This window comes from Gadus morhua, chromosome 18 (assembly GCF_902167405.1).
Source record: "Gadus morhua chromosome 18, gadMor3.0, whole genome shotgun sequence".
In the NCBI taxonomy this organism is placed as follows: Eukaryota; Metazoa; Chordata; class Actinopteri; order Gadiformes; family Gadidae; genus Gadus; species Gadus morhua.
Genome location: NC_044065.1, coordinates 18,457,119 through 18,473,660, shown reverse-complemented (window position 1 = coordinate 18,473,660; position 16,542 = coordinate 18,457,119). Strand labels below are relative to the sequence as shown.

General features: G+C 45.6%; 1 protein-coding gene across 3 annotated transcripts; it reads left to right on the top strand.

Annotated features, from left to right (window-relative positions):
- Window positions 1–658: 658 nt before the first annotated feature.
- Window positions 659–16,217, top strand: LOC115531412 (60 kDa lysophospholipase). 3 transcript variants are annotated; one of them, XM_030340656.1, is made up of 18 exons: window positions 659–1,075; window positions 2,848–2,977; window positions 3,463–3,498; window positions 4,832–4,943; window positions 5,231–5,356; window positions 5,788–5,871; window positions 6,403–6,529; window positions 6,933–7,045; window positions 9,866–10,051; window positions 10,395–10,508; window positions 10,766–10,885; window positions 11,654–11,749; window positions 12,675–12,838; window positions 13,152–13,238; window positions 13,821–13,920; window positions 14,270–14,335; window positions 14,516–14,554; window positions 15,109–16,217. In XM_030340656.1, the coding sequence occupies exons 1-17, from the start codon at window positions 907–909 to the stop codon at window positions 14,531–14,533; spliced, it is 1,848 nt and encodes a 615-aa protein (XP_030196516.1). In that variant the 5' UTR covers window positions 659–906; the 3' UTR covers window positions 14,534–14,554; window positions 15,109–16,217. The 3 variants fall into 3 exon arrangements, with proteins under 3 accessions (XP_030196516.1, XP_030196517.1, XP_030196518.1); XM_030340657.1 differs by lacking the exon at window positions 3,463–3,498 and having other exon boundaries at window positions 660–1,075; XM_030340658.1 differs by lacking the exons at window positions 659–1,075; window positions 2,848–2,977; window positions 3,463–3,498 and adding an exon at window positions 3,520–4,513.
- The last annotated feature ends 325 nt before the right edge of the window (window positions 16,218–16,542 follow it).

The following is a 16,542-nucleotide window of genomic DNA, read 5'->3' as shown; positions in this document are numbered from 1 at the left end:
ACAAAGATTCATCACTATCTATATAGTGCAATATGCTTACGGCCTTTATATTTATTCTGACATCACCTGTCCTTGTCTTGTTCCAAATGTTTTTCTTATTTCTGTCTTGTTTTGTTTGTTTACAATCTTTAACTTAAATTGCGTGTTTATTTATTTATTTGTTTATTTATTTTGTATGTGTAATGCACCTTCAGTTGCTCTCCCAATTTCGTTGTATAGGTGACTGTACAATGACAATAAAGTCTATCTTTATCTTTATCTTTAGTTCTGGTAGGCTGAGGCTACCTTCCACCACGCCTCCCCAACGTGACGTCATCGCTGAATTGCGTTAGAAAACACCCGTTACGGCCAAAAACTGGACTTTAACACTATTTTGGAGACATTTTATACATGATACACATATTTTGAGTGCTATATGTACCCTTTCATCACAACTTCCGGTTAACCTGCACGTAGGCCTTTAACAAGCAGGAAGAAGCAATAAAAATCCGGCCGTTATATTTTTTTTGGAGAAATGTGGAATAATAGGATTGTTTTTAGCCACCTGTTGTTTGTGTCATCTTTTGTATTTACATCCACACATCGGCTTTGTATCAGGGAGAGATTTGATTGGCTGCAGTATGCGTCTACAGAGACTTGTCCCCTATGCGTCAGACACTCCCTAGGTCATCCGTTGACGTCCGCAATCGCATGTAGTGTCACTAAAGCGTCGCTACACACTAAAACCCAACGCAGAACCATAAACGTTCACTACTGCGTCGAAGCGTCTGCGTGGTCATTGCGTTGCGGGAACGTGGGACCATAGAGAAGACTCCACTGTTGTGGTCGGATTTAAAGCTAGGGCCAGAGCCGAGAGGGGTTTAGTATAAGACGTCTACGTTGAATCCTCCCTCGATCTCTGAAAACATGACTTCACTCGCTCGAGCTTTGTCTAATTCCAAAACCAGCGACGCGGAGTGTCTTGACAGCCTCCCCAACGCGATGCGAAACTGCACGCTGCATGGCAGTAGGCGAGAGGTTCGGGTACTGGTCATCAACACCGGAGGAACCATCGGAATGAAGAGTCATAACGACGGTAAGTATCGATCCATGTTCTCAGATGAGCCGGGAGAGAGTATCACGTTTCTAGGGAATCATCTGATGGACCATCTACTTGGACATTTAGGATGTAGTTTACGCTGAGCCTACTACGTGCGTCAGTGAGTAATTCATTGCAAGGAATAATAAAAAATAACAATAACAACTACATATACTGCTGTTTAGGTTGAAGCATCACACTCCTGATGACTTGCACACAGGCACGCTGTTCAATCATTTCGCTGAAGGTTGGGATCTGGAAGAGCGCTAGTCAACTATGTGTCTGTGAAGGTTTCAAATCAACATCGTGTCGGCTATTGATCAAGAGTATTCTTGATCATTAAAGAAATAAAATAAAAGCTACTTCACCAAGCTTGGATCAATCCAAGCTTAGGGCTGAAGTTGGCTGATAACACGCAAGCAGATGAGAGATGTATGTTGTCCTAAACCATAAACAATATTTCTTAAACACACACTGGAAAGTTGAGACAAATTCCTATTATGTTCTGCATAAATGCCAATAAAGAAAAAATCCTAATCCTAATGTTGCTATTACAGTTTAGCTCTGAGTCCATAACTACACCAAGATGTAGGAAGGAACCTGGTTTTAGTCTTCACTGATCGAGATTCGTTAAGAGCCGTAACTTAACACTTTCATCTTTGGCACCAACAATTATTTTCAGGTTTATCTTTATTTAGCTGGGGGAAATTGTGGCACATCAATTGATTAATTTGAACAATGCCCTAGATGAGTGAATCAACCCGACCATTCCTGCAATGTTCCCTACCTATTAAGAATTATAAAAGTCGGCCTGTCCCCACAGGAGTCATTCACCCATATGTCCAGTAATGGGGGTGGAGCGAGTTGGCCTTCTTCAGTAGCGATGCTAAACAGTAACTCAATGCTCACTGTGTAAATATAACTCCTCATGCTTGCAGTCGAGGGTGACAGAGCCCAGCACACAGGTTCATGTTACAAGGAGTGACATCAGACGTGATGACGGGATAACACCAAAATATCCGTTTTGTGGTTTTCTTCCCTAAATTGTGCAGTGTGTTTTCCTGGTGCTTCACAGTATTGGAAGGGCAATACTGAGATTGGAAGGAAGGCTTTCTTGGAATTCAATTCTTTGAAGTCTAGGGGATGCATTTCTAGATTAATTCATATGTGCTATGCTACCAATTCCTTTTGTGATATGTGATGTTTTTTAAACAATTTGCCTGTTTCTTTGGAGCGTTCAAACCTTCAAGTAGTAATAACGGCAAAGTGAACTGAAAAGTTACGCAACAACTGTGTGATAATAACAGCAACCCACAGATTCATGGAAAGCTTAAAGTGGCCTTGCCCAAATACAATAACAAACATGGAGGTCTTCCTGACATGCAGTATGTCTGAAGGCATATATCAACTAATTGTCAAGGCTGAAATTGACGGTTGATAATGTACTTCTCCTCAACTAAGTGAAAGATCCAATGGTATAGATGTATTGAAATAAAAAATCGTACATTAAAGTACTTCAGTACGAAAACACTTCTCAGGTTTGAATAAGCTTCAACGATTTTTCTCACACTGTGAGTACGTAATGTAACGCTAACATGGAAACAAAAAAAAAAATAATAATTATATTGTAGTCTTGCGCATGTGCACCAAGTGAATTTTTCCTTGTTACCAGCAAAGTTCACTGTCAGCCAGGTTTCTTGGCTGCTTGTTTGTAACACCGCCCCAAACGCGTTTCTCTCAAAGGCTGATTGTTTTTGTCTCACCCCCAGTCCTCTCACCGGAATCCAATGCGTTTGTGGAGGGCCTGCGAAAGCTGACCACCTTCCACGATGAGCAATATGCCCAGGACACAGGCTTGTACGAATTCTACGATACCCCGGACAAAACACTGGTGCTGCCGTAAGCCTTTCGTCCACCAAGACACCTCTTCATAGCATATGTCATATATATATTGCCTGTTAAGCCCTTTGAGACTGTACCTGTGATTAAGGGCTATACAAATAAAATTGAATTTAGCAATCCCATTGGTCTATTTAGGAGTCACCATCGAATGACTAGTAAGTTCTACACTAACTAATTAATATTTAAGTGTTAAGTATTTGTCGACCTGATGTGTGGGCTAAGGTTGTCGAAGATGTGTTCATTTCACTATGGACACAAACTCGTGCTAAAGAATGGAGGGTTCATTTTGAACTTCTAGCAAGCCACAGCACTATGTACAGGCCAAGTCATGGTTACATACTTTTCTATTAATCTCTTGGTTTATATTTAGTATCACCAGGGGTAAAAAATAAAGCAACAGCCCCACCACCTCCCACCATTACTGCAACAGATACACTCTGCATCCTTCCTTCCTACTCTCAACTGCTGTGTTGCCCCAACAGGAACCCAAGCAGCCATGCTGAAGAGCGCTTTAAACGGTATTGTAGTACTGGAGGCATTGTGTGCGTCTCTACTATGCTTTTGTCGTGTCGCCTGAAAACCTTGTGCCATGAGCACGTTTTAAGATCCTGCTTGCAGTTCAGAAAAGGCCTTGCTGAGATTCCCGAGACACATTGAAGCTACTAGTCAGTTTGGTCATGGGTCATGTGACATCCGCCCTCTGTGACTTCAATACAAGTAGAGGGTGGCTGGCTTTGGGCCAAAGAAGAAGCTTTGAAGAAAAGGCTTTTTGTTTGTGGATGTTGCTCATCTCCTGGGGTATCTCTCCTTCTGAAGCTGTTAACCCCTTTTTTCTGCTGTTATCGTGGCACTTTTGAAATATCTCAATATTGAGTTGAGGTAATCCTAATTGAAATGTTAATATGCATGTGTTTAGCATTGCAATTTGGATATGTGTTGGCATGATTACATTTCTTTTTTGCAATTTTTTCAGTAAAGAGGTAATGGCGAGAGGTAATGGCGAATGAGGAAACCTCATAGGCCGGTCTGGATCATTTGCTTTTGCCTAGAATATGTTAAACATTGATTCCCAGGGACGGAAATGGTCTGGCTAATGATTTATCCAGATGCTTTATTTGTTGTTTATCGAGAGACGGGCCACAAGGCCGGCCCACACCCCCACAACCTTTATCCCCCCCCCCCAAAAAACACACTCACAAGCACAGACTCGAATGTTAGTCCTCCATTCATCAGACAGCGGGGCATCCTAGCGTCAGTAGGCTATGCACTACCTTGTCACACCTTAAGGTGTGACAAGACTTAACTCATTGCGGTTAGCATATTGTCCTGGTCGCACCATAAGCTGATCCACAACATGTTCCAGGGCTGCACGTTGGACCGAGGGCTGACTGGGGTATTGTCATTGTCCCCCCCCCCCACCCCCCCCTCTGTGACTGTAGAGAAAAGGGCCCTGGTTATTCAGAGGGGCGCCGTCCGCAGACACCCACTGCCTTTCCTATTAAAAGGAGACTCTTTTCCCAGCTGCTTTGCCTGGTAGGTGCCTGCTTTTCCCGGGACCCCCCGCAGCTCAAGCAGGAGGGGATCTGCTGCACAGTCCATCGTTTCGTTGAACATGCTTGGGTTTTTCAAACATTTCCCATCCGTTCTCTTAACACTCTCCAGTTTAAGCATAAACTAGGATTAACAGAATGAACGTATGATATCCTGTGTGATCCATTACTCCTTTTCATTGTTATGCTGAATATCTGCCTTTGTTGTAACTGCTGTATTCACTGCTTACTTTTAACGCCCTTCCTTTTAAACGGCTGGGTAATGTTTTTTGATAATTGCAAAGTCGACGTCTTTTCACAGGTCGTACAAGGACAATAAACAGGTGGTGTACACCTTTCTAGAGTACAGCCCCTTACTGGATTCCTCCAACATGTCGACCGAGGACTGGGGAAAAATCGGGAAAGACATCGAGGTATGTGATGCCCAATTATCAGTTTCTCTGCAGCACATTAATTATCATGCCTTTTGGGTAACAAACTGTTAGTTGAATAAACAAGGCCAGAAACCCACCTGCAGGCATCATAGAGCATGATGTTTCACACCCTTCTGCTCATCAATTAAATATAAGGTGAAACATTTAAGAAGAAGGCATTGCTGGTGCGTGTTGGATAGATGTATCTGCTCATTGACTAAACAAAATGTGTTTTCCATGGATTGGTCATCTCACCCTTTTAAACCGTCATAAATTTGTCTCGGTAGAAAAACTACGAGTGCTACAATGGCTTCGTGATCCTCCACGGCACGGACACCATGGCCTACACGGCCTCCGCCCTGTCCTTCATGTGTGAGCACCTGGGCAAGCCCGTCATCCTCACTGGCTCCCAGGTAACGTGCTTGGTGGCACTTAGTTCTATGAACATCCTTACTGTGCTGGCAGTGTCGTCATCCTCATCCTCTTCTTATCCGCTTATCCGGGGTCGTGTCGTGGGAGCAGCAGCTCAAGCTTTATTTATACTGTCGTTATACATATTGTTTCTCCTTCTTCCGACAAATGTACTTATTGTAGGTTGCTTTGAGTAAGGCCTCTGCTGAATGCCCCAAATGTCACTGTTAATGTCTTTCTACTTTACTTTTGTATCGACAGGATAGTTGAGTGTGTTGAAAGAGTGAGGGTGTGACATGTAGCATAAGACATTTAAACCCGGGTAACCAAGGCATATTGTCGCCCGACTGGTTTGCACATCAGTGGGGTTAGTCACCGATGCACCACTTTTCAAATGTAATTATTTGATTTGAAAACATAAACTTTCTTCCAGGTGCCAATTTATGAAATGAGGAGCGATGGCAGGGACAACCTGATGGGGGCGCTGCTGATTGCTGGACTGTTTGTAATTCCAGAGGTGAGCAATAAGAGGCTGCTACTGTTGGCTACTGCAGATAGATACTACGTATATGTTGCTACTGTGTGTCAGTTGATTCTTCTATTAATATTTGTAAATCAGACCGAAAAATTTGTCATTGTTTTGACAATTTGTTATAGTTTTATGTGGAGGGAAGGAAACAAAACTGTTAACATTCTCAGTCAACGAGATTGTTGGGTAAACGTTGGTGTGTTTCACAACAGCAGGTTATTATCTCAAACAGTAAGAGGACTGTCAGGGAGTTCAACAAGATACTGGGAGGACAATGAAAACTAACTGATTATACTCCCTTTTTTACAGGAAAGATGAAACAGTTGATATGTTTGACACTATTTTAGCTGAATTCACTTGTCTAGCGAGTGAATGAATCTATAATGGTTTAGCTTGAACCAACGTCCTTCCCGACAGACGTTTGGTTCATGGCTGCTGTCCTCATCAGAAAGATTGTACTATAAATCCATATTCCTCTATCAAAATACATTGTTCACCTGCACGCCTCTTCCTATCAAGGTATGCGTGTACTTCCGCAACAAACTGTACAGGGGAAACCGCGTCACCAAAGTGGACACTGGGAGTTTCAATGCCTTTGCCTCCCCTAACCTTCCCCCCCTGGCCAAGATGGACGTGGATATAACAGGTAATGGATGAATAAATGGATGGATGGATGATTGAATGGCTTGTCATGGTGCTAGCTTTTACATTTACATTTACATTTAGGGCATTTAGCAGACGCTTTTATCCAAAGCGTCATTTGTCATTCGTCATTTGTCATATATTGTTGCACTTCTTATGACATTTGTCATAAGAAGTGCATCAATATATCGCTGTCGGTACAGAAAGGATGTTCATAGAACCAAGTGCAAGTACAGCAATCGCTAGGCTAACCCATTCCCCGTGTTACAGCAATGATAGCAGCTACAGGTGATGGATGAATAAATGGACGGATGGATGATTGAATGGCTTGTCATGGTGCTATCTTATCGTTTGTATTTCCAGTTGTGGTTACCGTGGCGATTTAGTTAATGCTCGGTCCCCCACAGTCAACTGGGACACGGTGTGGAGAGCCAACACCTCCACCAAGTTCCGCGTGCGCACAGAGCTGAACCGCAACGTGGGCCTGCTGAGACTGTTCCCTGGCATCACCGCGGCAACCGTAAGTCAGCCAGGGGGGAGGGGAGACGGCGGGAGACAGCTACAAATAGGGGAGGGAGCAAGTAAGTAAACTTGTGGGAGGGAGGGAGGGAGGGAGGGAAAGGGGTTAGGGGAGGGAGTGAGGGAGAGGGTAAGGGAGGCAGAAAGAGGGGGGGGAGGGAGGGAGGGTATATATACGGGGAGTCCACAAGGGAGGGAGAGGGGGAGGATTGGAGAGCGATTGATCCACAGTGTGCACCTCGTGGCCACAGGTAGTTTTGTAAGCTGTCTCAGGTGGTGTTGAGTCAGAGTCTGGAGGTCTTCTGTATGGCTCTTGGTCATCAGTTGGAAATGGCTCATTAAGTTTTGTAGTCATTCATTCTCTCACATGCAGAGAGATCAGAAAGGTCATTATAATACTATTGAATAAGAGGTAACTCATAACCTGTCTCTGGTTTGTTTTCATTGGCAACATTAGTGACATCGAAAATCATCCAAATATTTTTCCTATTTTGCTGTTAGTTTCAAGCCCATTAGTGGGTGAGAATATTTGCTGTCTCAGAACGAGATTGCGAGATGAAATGTAAATTGAAAAACAAACATAAATTTTCAATCATGATCTTGTCTGCAGTGTTGGCGCCATTCCATTATCTCAGTGCGTGTGAATTAGCCGAAATACCTTTTGCTTTTGTCTTCGTTGACATCCATATGTGTCAACTACTATGCATGTGTATGTGTACTGCACAGGCTTTGCTCAGTTATAGGAATACATTTCACTATGTGATGACGATGGGCTCCAAACAACATAGGGCTATGGCATGAAGGAAGCCCTCCATCTAGCCATGCGTCTGTCTTCTAAAGTATTGGTAGTGTCCTTTCCTCTGCAACTTCTTACAGAATTCTGAGAATAGCATCCATGTTTTACACAAATATTTGCTCGAGAAAGACTTTGTTTATTTCCTTCCCTGTAATTAGTCACCTGACCCATGTTTGTAAACGGCCTAAGTTAAATATAGGCCACCCACAAACCGTTTCCACTCAGTCCAATTCGCCTCGCCACAGGAGCCCTTCCCCGTGGTAAAGTCTGGTGTTTATGCGTCTAAAGGGACCTGACGCCTTCTGCAATGGCAAATAGGTATTTAAATCAAATGTCTTTATCTGCCACACTCCTGAAGGACCAGTAGACACCAAATGTTTGTCTTACTGCGTGGCTTGTCACCTGCCCTCGATAAACTGTACGACAATCCAAGAAGATCCACTCACAATCTTGCCTGTTAGATCCCAGTCTAACGCCATATTAATTTCCTCAATTTATTTTTCCAATTTATTTTTGTGTTTTGTGATTTCCCTTATGCCAGTACTACCTGGCTCTGTTCGGATGTCCCCAGCAATCCTTTGGCCCCAGGAAATTATTCAAATATTTAGTTTTTCATCCAGAGATGAAAAGAGAGCTGCTTTCCTGTCTCCGTCTGCTCCTGTTACCCCTTCAACCATCAAAAGTCTCTGTCTCTAGCTCTGTCTCTGTCTCTGTCTCTCTCTCTGTCTATCTCTCTGTCTCTGTCTCTGTCTCTCTCTCTGTCTATCTCTCTGTCTCTAGCTCTGTCTCTGTCTCTCTGTCTATCTCTCTGTCTCTAGCTCTGTCTCTATCTCTATCTCTTCTCTCTTTCCTCTTCTCTCTGTCTCTAGTTCTGTCTCTAGCTCTGTCTCTAACTCTGTCTCTAGCTCTGTCTATAGCTATGTCTCTGTCTCTATCTCTTCTCTCTATCTCTTCTCTCTTCCCTCTTCTCTCTGTCTCTATCTCTGTCTCTAGCTATGTCTCTGTCTCTGTCTCTGTCTCTATCTCTGTCTCTGTCTATCTCTCTGTCTCTAGCTATGTCTCTGTCCCTGTCACTGTCTCTAGCTCTGTTTCTGTCTCTGTCTCTCTCTCTTCCCTCTTTTCTCTGTCTCTCTCTATGTCTCCCTCCCTGCCTGCCTTGGGTGACATTGTTCACTGTACCGCAGCAGTTTGCTTTGTGTTCGAAGTACTTCAGTCTGTACGAGAGGCTTGGGGCAAAGTGTATCCGTCTATTGTATCAGCAAACGGCCCTTCCTGCTGGGCATTTGAGTGCTGTCCCACTTTATGTTCAGAGTGACGATACGAGCCTAGTTACATTCTTTCTGCTCATGTCTTTGTAAGTTACTGGTCCCCTCCCCCACCCCCTCTTCCTGGCGTTTAGCGGTTTCACCTCCAGATGCCATGGTTACCGGCGGGTAAGGAAGTCTCTGGGTGCCAGTCAATGCGGTGTCGGGGATGGCAGCAGCACAATACGACAGCAGTTGTGCTTTTAGGAGAGGAATTGGGATCACATGCAGGGAGGGGGATGGGGGAGTAGAGCCATAACGCTGGACAGGGAAGGGCAGTTGAGGTTCAGGTTTAGCAAAAAAGGCCCAATTATACTTGTGTGTTGAGTTGTAGGTACGCAGCAGGTGTCGAGGTCGGGATGCAGTTACGACTCGGAGTCTGTGGTTCTGAGCACCCGACACTTATTCGGCGACATCTGGTGATCTCTTTAACAGGGAGCTGATGTGTCGTACAAAGGAACACGTGTGAAAAATAATCATGATTGCACCGACAAACCCAGTAGGAAAGGCACAGCTGGTGGTGCATCTCCATCACCCTGACTTGTAGTTAGGTTTTCGGAGGGGGGCACATAACCTCTGGGGCTCTTGGGGGCTCTTGCAGGGGACAGAGACCCAGTGACCGACACAAAGTCCCATGTAGCCTCGACTCCACCCGTGTGTCTGGCCGGTTCAGTGGAGTCCATGTATTGCGTGGTCTGACGCGTCTGCCCCGCGTGCGCAGGTGAGGTCGTTCCTGCAGCCGCCCATGGAGGGCGTGGTCCTGGAGACCTACGGCACCGGGAACGCCCCCGACAACCGCGCCGACCTCCTGGCCGAGCTGAAGGAGGCCACGGACCGAGGCGTGATCATCATCAACACCACCCAGTGTCTGAGGGGCACCGTGTCCAAGGTGTACGCCACGGGCGAGGTAGGAGCTAGCGCGGGCTAGCCATCAGAGAAGGGCTTCTGCCGAGTGGGTCAGGAGTAAATGGTAACAAAAGTCTGAATGAATAACCGCACGAACAAATGCTATTGGGAAAACAACCACACAAGGGCGTGACCGAAGTCACATTTGAAAGTGGTTCTTCAATCTTAATTAATTGGAATTTAAACGAACTGAATCCTACCATCATCCTGTGCAGTTTTTAAATGCAGTCGAAATGTCGTCAAAACTGAAATAAGAGGAATCGTTTGGAGGAGAAGTAGTCCCTAAAATGGCAGACGAGGGTAATGAGCCCTTGGATGGTAGCCACCCGCCTGCCTCTCCCCAGGTCCTGTATAAAGCGGGGCTGCTGCCCGGCGTGGACATGACCCCCGAGGCGGTCCTCTCCAAGCTGTCTTACGTGTTGGCCATTGAAGGGCTGGACCACCAGACCAAAAAGAAGGTGGGTCTTGCAGTTAGATTTACATTCAGGGCATTTAGCAGATGCTTTTATCCAAAGCGACTTACAATAAGTACAATTGTTAGAAGAAGGAGAAACAATATATCGCTTACGGTACAGTAAGGAAGTTCGTAGAAACAAGTGCCAAGCACTAACAATTGTTTGTCAGTTTAGCAACACGCCGATGTGGTTGTGACTACTGCTGACCCCACGTTTGCATGCCTATCTTTGGGTTCCTGCACGTGCCTCACATGGTCCAGATGATGGCCCAGAACCTGCGAGGGGAGATGATGGCAGACCTGGCGGGAGCCAAGCTCGACCTGAGTGACAGCCGCTTCATCCAGGTCATCGCCAAGTCGCTCAGCATCAGCTGCAAGGAGGTCAGTCTGAACGGGAAGATGCTTTACGTTTTACGCCCTATCTGAGATGCAGCATGTGGAAAGTTGAGTGTTTGTCAATGAGATCCAAGTCTCCATCAGCCAGGGATTCTGCACACTGCATACGATCAAGCCCTGGATTCATAGATTTCTCCAACAGTGCCGGCATACTCTAAAATCCACAAGTGTTTAGGCGCCACTGGGCATGCTCACAGACTTGGGAGTCACACTTGGGGTGTGAGAATGTCATGCCATGGCTGCGATGATTCTGTGTGTGAGTGCAGAGCAGCTTTTCAACAAATCGTGAGGGAAAGTGTAAGCGGGGCCGTTTTTTTAATGATAGGAACGCAGCCTAAGACTTTACTTCTGAATCCAAATGTGCTCAGTGCCCAGCTGCTGGTGTCCTTGACCGTCGGCGGAAAGGTTGATAGCAGTTGGTGTCCCTTCCCGCCCTGCTCGTGATTACCTATATCTGAAGAAATGATTTGGGATAAACAGCCACTGAAGGGTGTGACTAAAGTCACATTTGATGGTGGTTCTTCAATCTTAATTGAATTGAACTCTTGGAGTTGCTCCAAGACTTGCTCTATTCTAACACTGTCCTGTGCAGTTTATAAATACAGTCGATATTGAAAAAGGGGATACTACTGTGGCAGTAATGCTAGCACTCGTTTTCACTGTGTTGCAGAGATAAGATGAGAATAGGATTCGTTGATAGCTCTGTCAAAAGCGACGGATAAAGCTTCCCTGATTTTGAATGCCGTTCCCCAGGAGCTGGAAGCCATCCGCGACGCCCTGGCCCCCCCGCTGGCCTGCGCCGCCGCCAAGATCGGAGACGTGGAGGCCCTGGAATCCATCCGGGAAATGGCAAGTAACACTGAATTAACACAAAATAATAATGTAGCATGCCAGGTAGGGCTGCAACGATGAGTCGACCAAGCGAGAAAATTCATTAAATCTTATTTTGATAGTCATTTATGAAGTATAAGTATAAAACAATTAATTCCTAAAGCTAGAAAAGGTGATTTATTTCAGAAGCATTTATTTTTGTTCTCTTTACATCTCAACAGTAATCAATAAAGCAAATGCTCTGGGGAAAAAAACTGGGAAAAGAAAGAAATGGCTGGTCTGTGGTTGTCTCAGGCCGTCTGTCTACTTACCTACCCTGCTACCTGCACACACTCTGCCCATGCACTGATCATGCATGACCAGAGCTTTCCACAAGGCTAGGCAGAGCTATTGCTAAAGCTAGCGAGCGAGTAATGTGTTTCAGGAGAGTCACACTGGCCTTCAAAATCAACCTCCAAATTGACGAACCGTACTGAAATATTGTTTTTGTTGGCTTGTCAGAAATAGCAAGCATCTTTAAGCCTTCTCTTTGTAGTCTGTTACCTTGTGATGAAATTTGCTTTGACATTTTTATTGTTAAAATTATTAATCTTAAAAAGATCCTGTTCGATTCATCAACTATAAAAAATAATCGTTAGCTGCAGCCCTAAGGCCAAGACGTTGAACGCAGCAGCTTGACAGTTATACAGATTTACAAGATTGATGCAGATATACTTGATACTATATTGATGGTTTGATGTAACTTTATTTAGTCTCTCTAACATTGATCGCTTCTGTTACTTTGAGGGACCTGGAGGCTAAGCTCGGCCGTGTTTCCATTGGTTCAGTTATTCTATCGTTCCTTAATAAATATATATCGCCCCGTCAGCTGTTGTAACTAGATCGTCATCCGGTCTTCATAATTTTACCAAAACACTAACGTCAGTCGTGGTGTGTGGATTAGGGGAGTTACCTGAGTGTTGGCGACTACGACGGACGCACACCGCTGCACATCGCTGCGTGCGAGGGCCACCTGAAGGTGGTCCAGTACCTCCTGGAGCACGGGTCCAGCGTCCACAGCCGGGATCGCTACGGCGACACACCCCTGTCTAACGCAGTGCGCTTCAGGTAACCCCCGCAGTAGCATTTGTGAAGGACTCTGCTTAACTGGCTTTTAATAATTTTAATAATAATAAACACTTGCCTGGCAATTATCCAATTCTGCTTACCTTTTCTTTTTGTCACCACCACTCATTCAAAAAGAGCATATGATGGTAGAAGCTGTATTGTCCCCTGTGTTTGTACCTCAACAAGATGGACACCTCCCAACAAGGGCATATTTGTTCTGTCGCAACCCTCCTAATTATACTCATTGGTGCCCAATTGTTACTGATGCACAACTCCTATGTTCCCCCCTCCGCCCCTCTGTGGTCTCCTGCAGACGCAAAGACATCGTGAGGCTCCTGCGGAAGACCGGAGCCCACCTGTCCCGAGAGCAGCTGGCCGTCTCGGGCACAGAGCTGTGCAGGTGAGACGCGCTCAGAGATGGTATGGGCCGGGGGGACAAACGTTGAGACGACCACCCCCACACTCGTCATCACAGCTACGACCAGCCTCCCCAGTCTTGACGCCGAGTGGCAGCAGGAATGCTCCCAGGCTGCAAAACTGCGGCTCTCCTCATCTCCAGCATCTCTCTCTCTCCCTGGCCCCCATGCACGCAGAGCCTGGCTCCTCTGTGTGGCCCCCATGCACGCAGAGCCTGGCTCCTCTGTGTGGCCCCCACGCTCGGGTCGCTGGCCCTGTCGGCTCCGTCACGGTCCGGATGCTATCCTGCTGCGTTACAACATGTCCTGTAAAATGTGCTGGTTGAAGATCTGATAAGGGGCCCGCAACGTGTCCATAGCGATGGTTAACCACGTCGCCAATTTTGAAGTGCATGCACTACCTCCATTTCACTGTCTTTTGAAAAAATAAAACAAATGCAGTCCCTTCGTTGATGCTTGCTTGCTGGTTGATATGACTGCAGCGGTTTAGATATTCTGGTTGTTTAGTGGAACGGCGGCTGTACGTCCAGGGCTACTCTGACCTCTGATACCTTGCGTGTTTTTAGCCTAGCGGCGCACGGAGACCTGGACGGTCTGCAGATCTGGCACCTAGCCGGGGCCGTTCTGAACACCCCCGGGTACGACGGACAGTCGGCCCTTTCAGTGGTTAGTACTGGAGTCCTTTTGCGTTTCCTTCTCCTCCCTTACTCTCCTAAAAACACCCCTCTTACGCATTTATTGTATGTTGTACGTCCTGGCACTTGAAAACAGTACGTAGCATCATGTAGCCTGTAGCGTCTTATCATAGCTATCTTCTTTGTATACGGGTTAATGGGTTAACCTAAGAATTGTTAGTGCATGGACCTTGGTTCTATGAACATCCTTACTTTACAGCCAGTGATGTATTGTTTCTTGTTCTTCTGACAAATGTACTTATGTAAGTCGCTTTGGATAAAAGCGTGGAGGAGAACCATTCTAGTGTTTGAACATGACAGTAACGTGTTCCTCCTTCCAGGCCACGGGGGCTGGGAAGTTGGAGGCCGTCGCGCTTCTTAATCGCCTCCTGAGTGCCGAGGATCAGGTGAGCCCTGATTTCAGGTTTAGCTACAACCTTTTCTGTCGTTGTTCGTCGCCAATCTTCCTCCCCCCACACACACACTCCTAAGACACAACGCAAGCCAGTAAACCCACTGAACTTTAGTGTGTTTCTCTGTCTCTCTGTCATCAACTCTTGTCTGTCTTGTCTTGTCGCCAATTCCAGGGAAAAGGTGATGAGTAGGATGATGGTGACGGGGGTGAGGTAAATGATATAGACTGTCTATGTGTGTATAACCCGTGGGATTGTCCTGTATCTGGATTCTGACCTCCCTTGCATGCTCTTTGGAATCTTCCTTTCCTTTGACCTTAAGGATTTGTTATCGTTCCTTTTTCCCCTCCTGTGTGTGAATTGTTCAGCTCTCGTTATTCTCATTTGTGGGTATATCCCTACACTTGTGATGTGTATGGAGGGCAAAGTTTCGACACTTTTGTATTGGTAAATTTAAGGTCTTGTTGGCCCATTTTACAAAAGAAAAACAACTCAGTTAAAAGTTTAGAAGCATGATTATCATTTATCATAGGGACCATGTTGTTAATCCTACCCCACCATACTGGGCTGGATCTCCAGGAAGTGCCTGCACACCTCAAACCTGTGCCAACGGCTGTTCCTGAAAGCTGTGTATCTCTGTGTGCATGGGTGCATGCGGTCAGAACAAAGCAGCCATAGTCCTCTGAACAGGCAGCCTCTGCTCCCCGCCGTCCCCAACCCCCCCGTCCCCCATTCTAATCCCATCTCCTCTCGCCCTTCTCCCTCAGAGGGGGATCAAGCCCAACCCCCCCTCTGGAGGGATGCTAGACCCGGGAGGGCTCCTACGCCAGCCAGGCTCGCTCACTGCCTTTCCCAGAGCGGCGCCATCGCCTCCCCTTCCAATGTTCCAGCGAGTCCTGCCGCTTCAGCGCGTCCTCGGCCCCTTTGTGACGCGGGTCTCCGTACGCCACCAAACACGAGCACATGTGAACCTTTATTTCTGGCATCACTTTTCGCCAAGGTTATGTGTGTGTGTTATTTTTATGTTCATCTATTGTATGTTCTTGTAAATGTTGTTTTTCCACTTGTCCATACCAGGCAATCAGGGAATCTTCTGTCAATGGCTCAAAAAGATGATGAGAAGAAATTGACACGCTTTGTCTGGGAATCTGTATCCCACCTGCTGTTTTAGACATCTGCTGTCCGGAGACCTTCCTATATATGGGTTTATGAATTAATATGTCGGTAGTTTCTGTTAACTTACTAGAATTGAATGAGATTGCATCGTTGAATATTGTGAAATGGAAAGATTTTTATTAATATTGTGAGTTAATTGTTTTTTGTGAAACGAACAACGAAGTCAGCATCTGTGAACCTATCCAGTATTTGCTGATGCGGAAAAGTGTGTGTGTGTGTGTGTGTGTGTGTGTGTGTGTGTGTGTGTGTGTGTGTGTGTGTGTGTGTGTGTGTGTGTGTGTGTGTGCACATGCTCACACTTTTATTAAACCTAGTGCTACACTTGCACTTGAGATTCTTGAACCATAGTTTCCGGCCTTCTGTATGCTGTTGTCTTTGCTGCTGAACTGATTGCGCACTGTGCTGGACTTCTGGTGCTTTTACTGAAGAGGAGTTGTTATATTTGCAGCGCTTCATTTTCACTTTTGACCATGTTTGTACCCAAAGCCAATGATAAAGTAGTTACTTGAATGTATTCTTCTAAAGCAATCAATTAAGGTTTGTTGAGTTTTTAATTTTCTGTGTTTTGTTGGACAGCAATCAGGGTTATGGTAAGGGTTTTGTGTACCTGTCATATCAACTATGTTTAAATGCTGTTCCTGTTTGTTTCGAAATAAAATGTATGAAAAACATTTAATAAATACGTCCCTTTCTAAATAAATCTCCTGTAATAAATGGTGAAATGTTATGTCCACATCGAGCATCTTTGAACCAACCAATGAAGGTAATAGTATATTTAGATATCGCTTGATCCTTACAGGACGAATAGCTACAGTTATCAAGTCCCACTAAACGTGACTCAACCATCGCGACGCAGTCTTGCGTCCTCACTACTGTTAGGTAAAAGTAACGGGGAAGCGTCGTTACTTTTGATCTCAACGGGCTGCAAATGGGGTGACCAGATCCCAATTCACCAGATGTGGGACGAAGACTAGGTTTGTGTGGGACAATGTGGGATACCAATGCATTGAGATAGTCTAAAATAA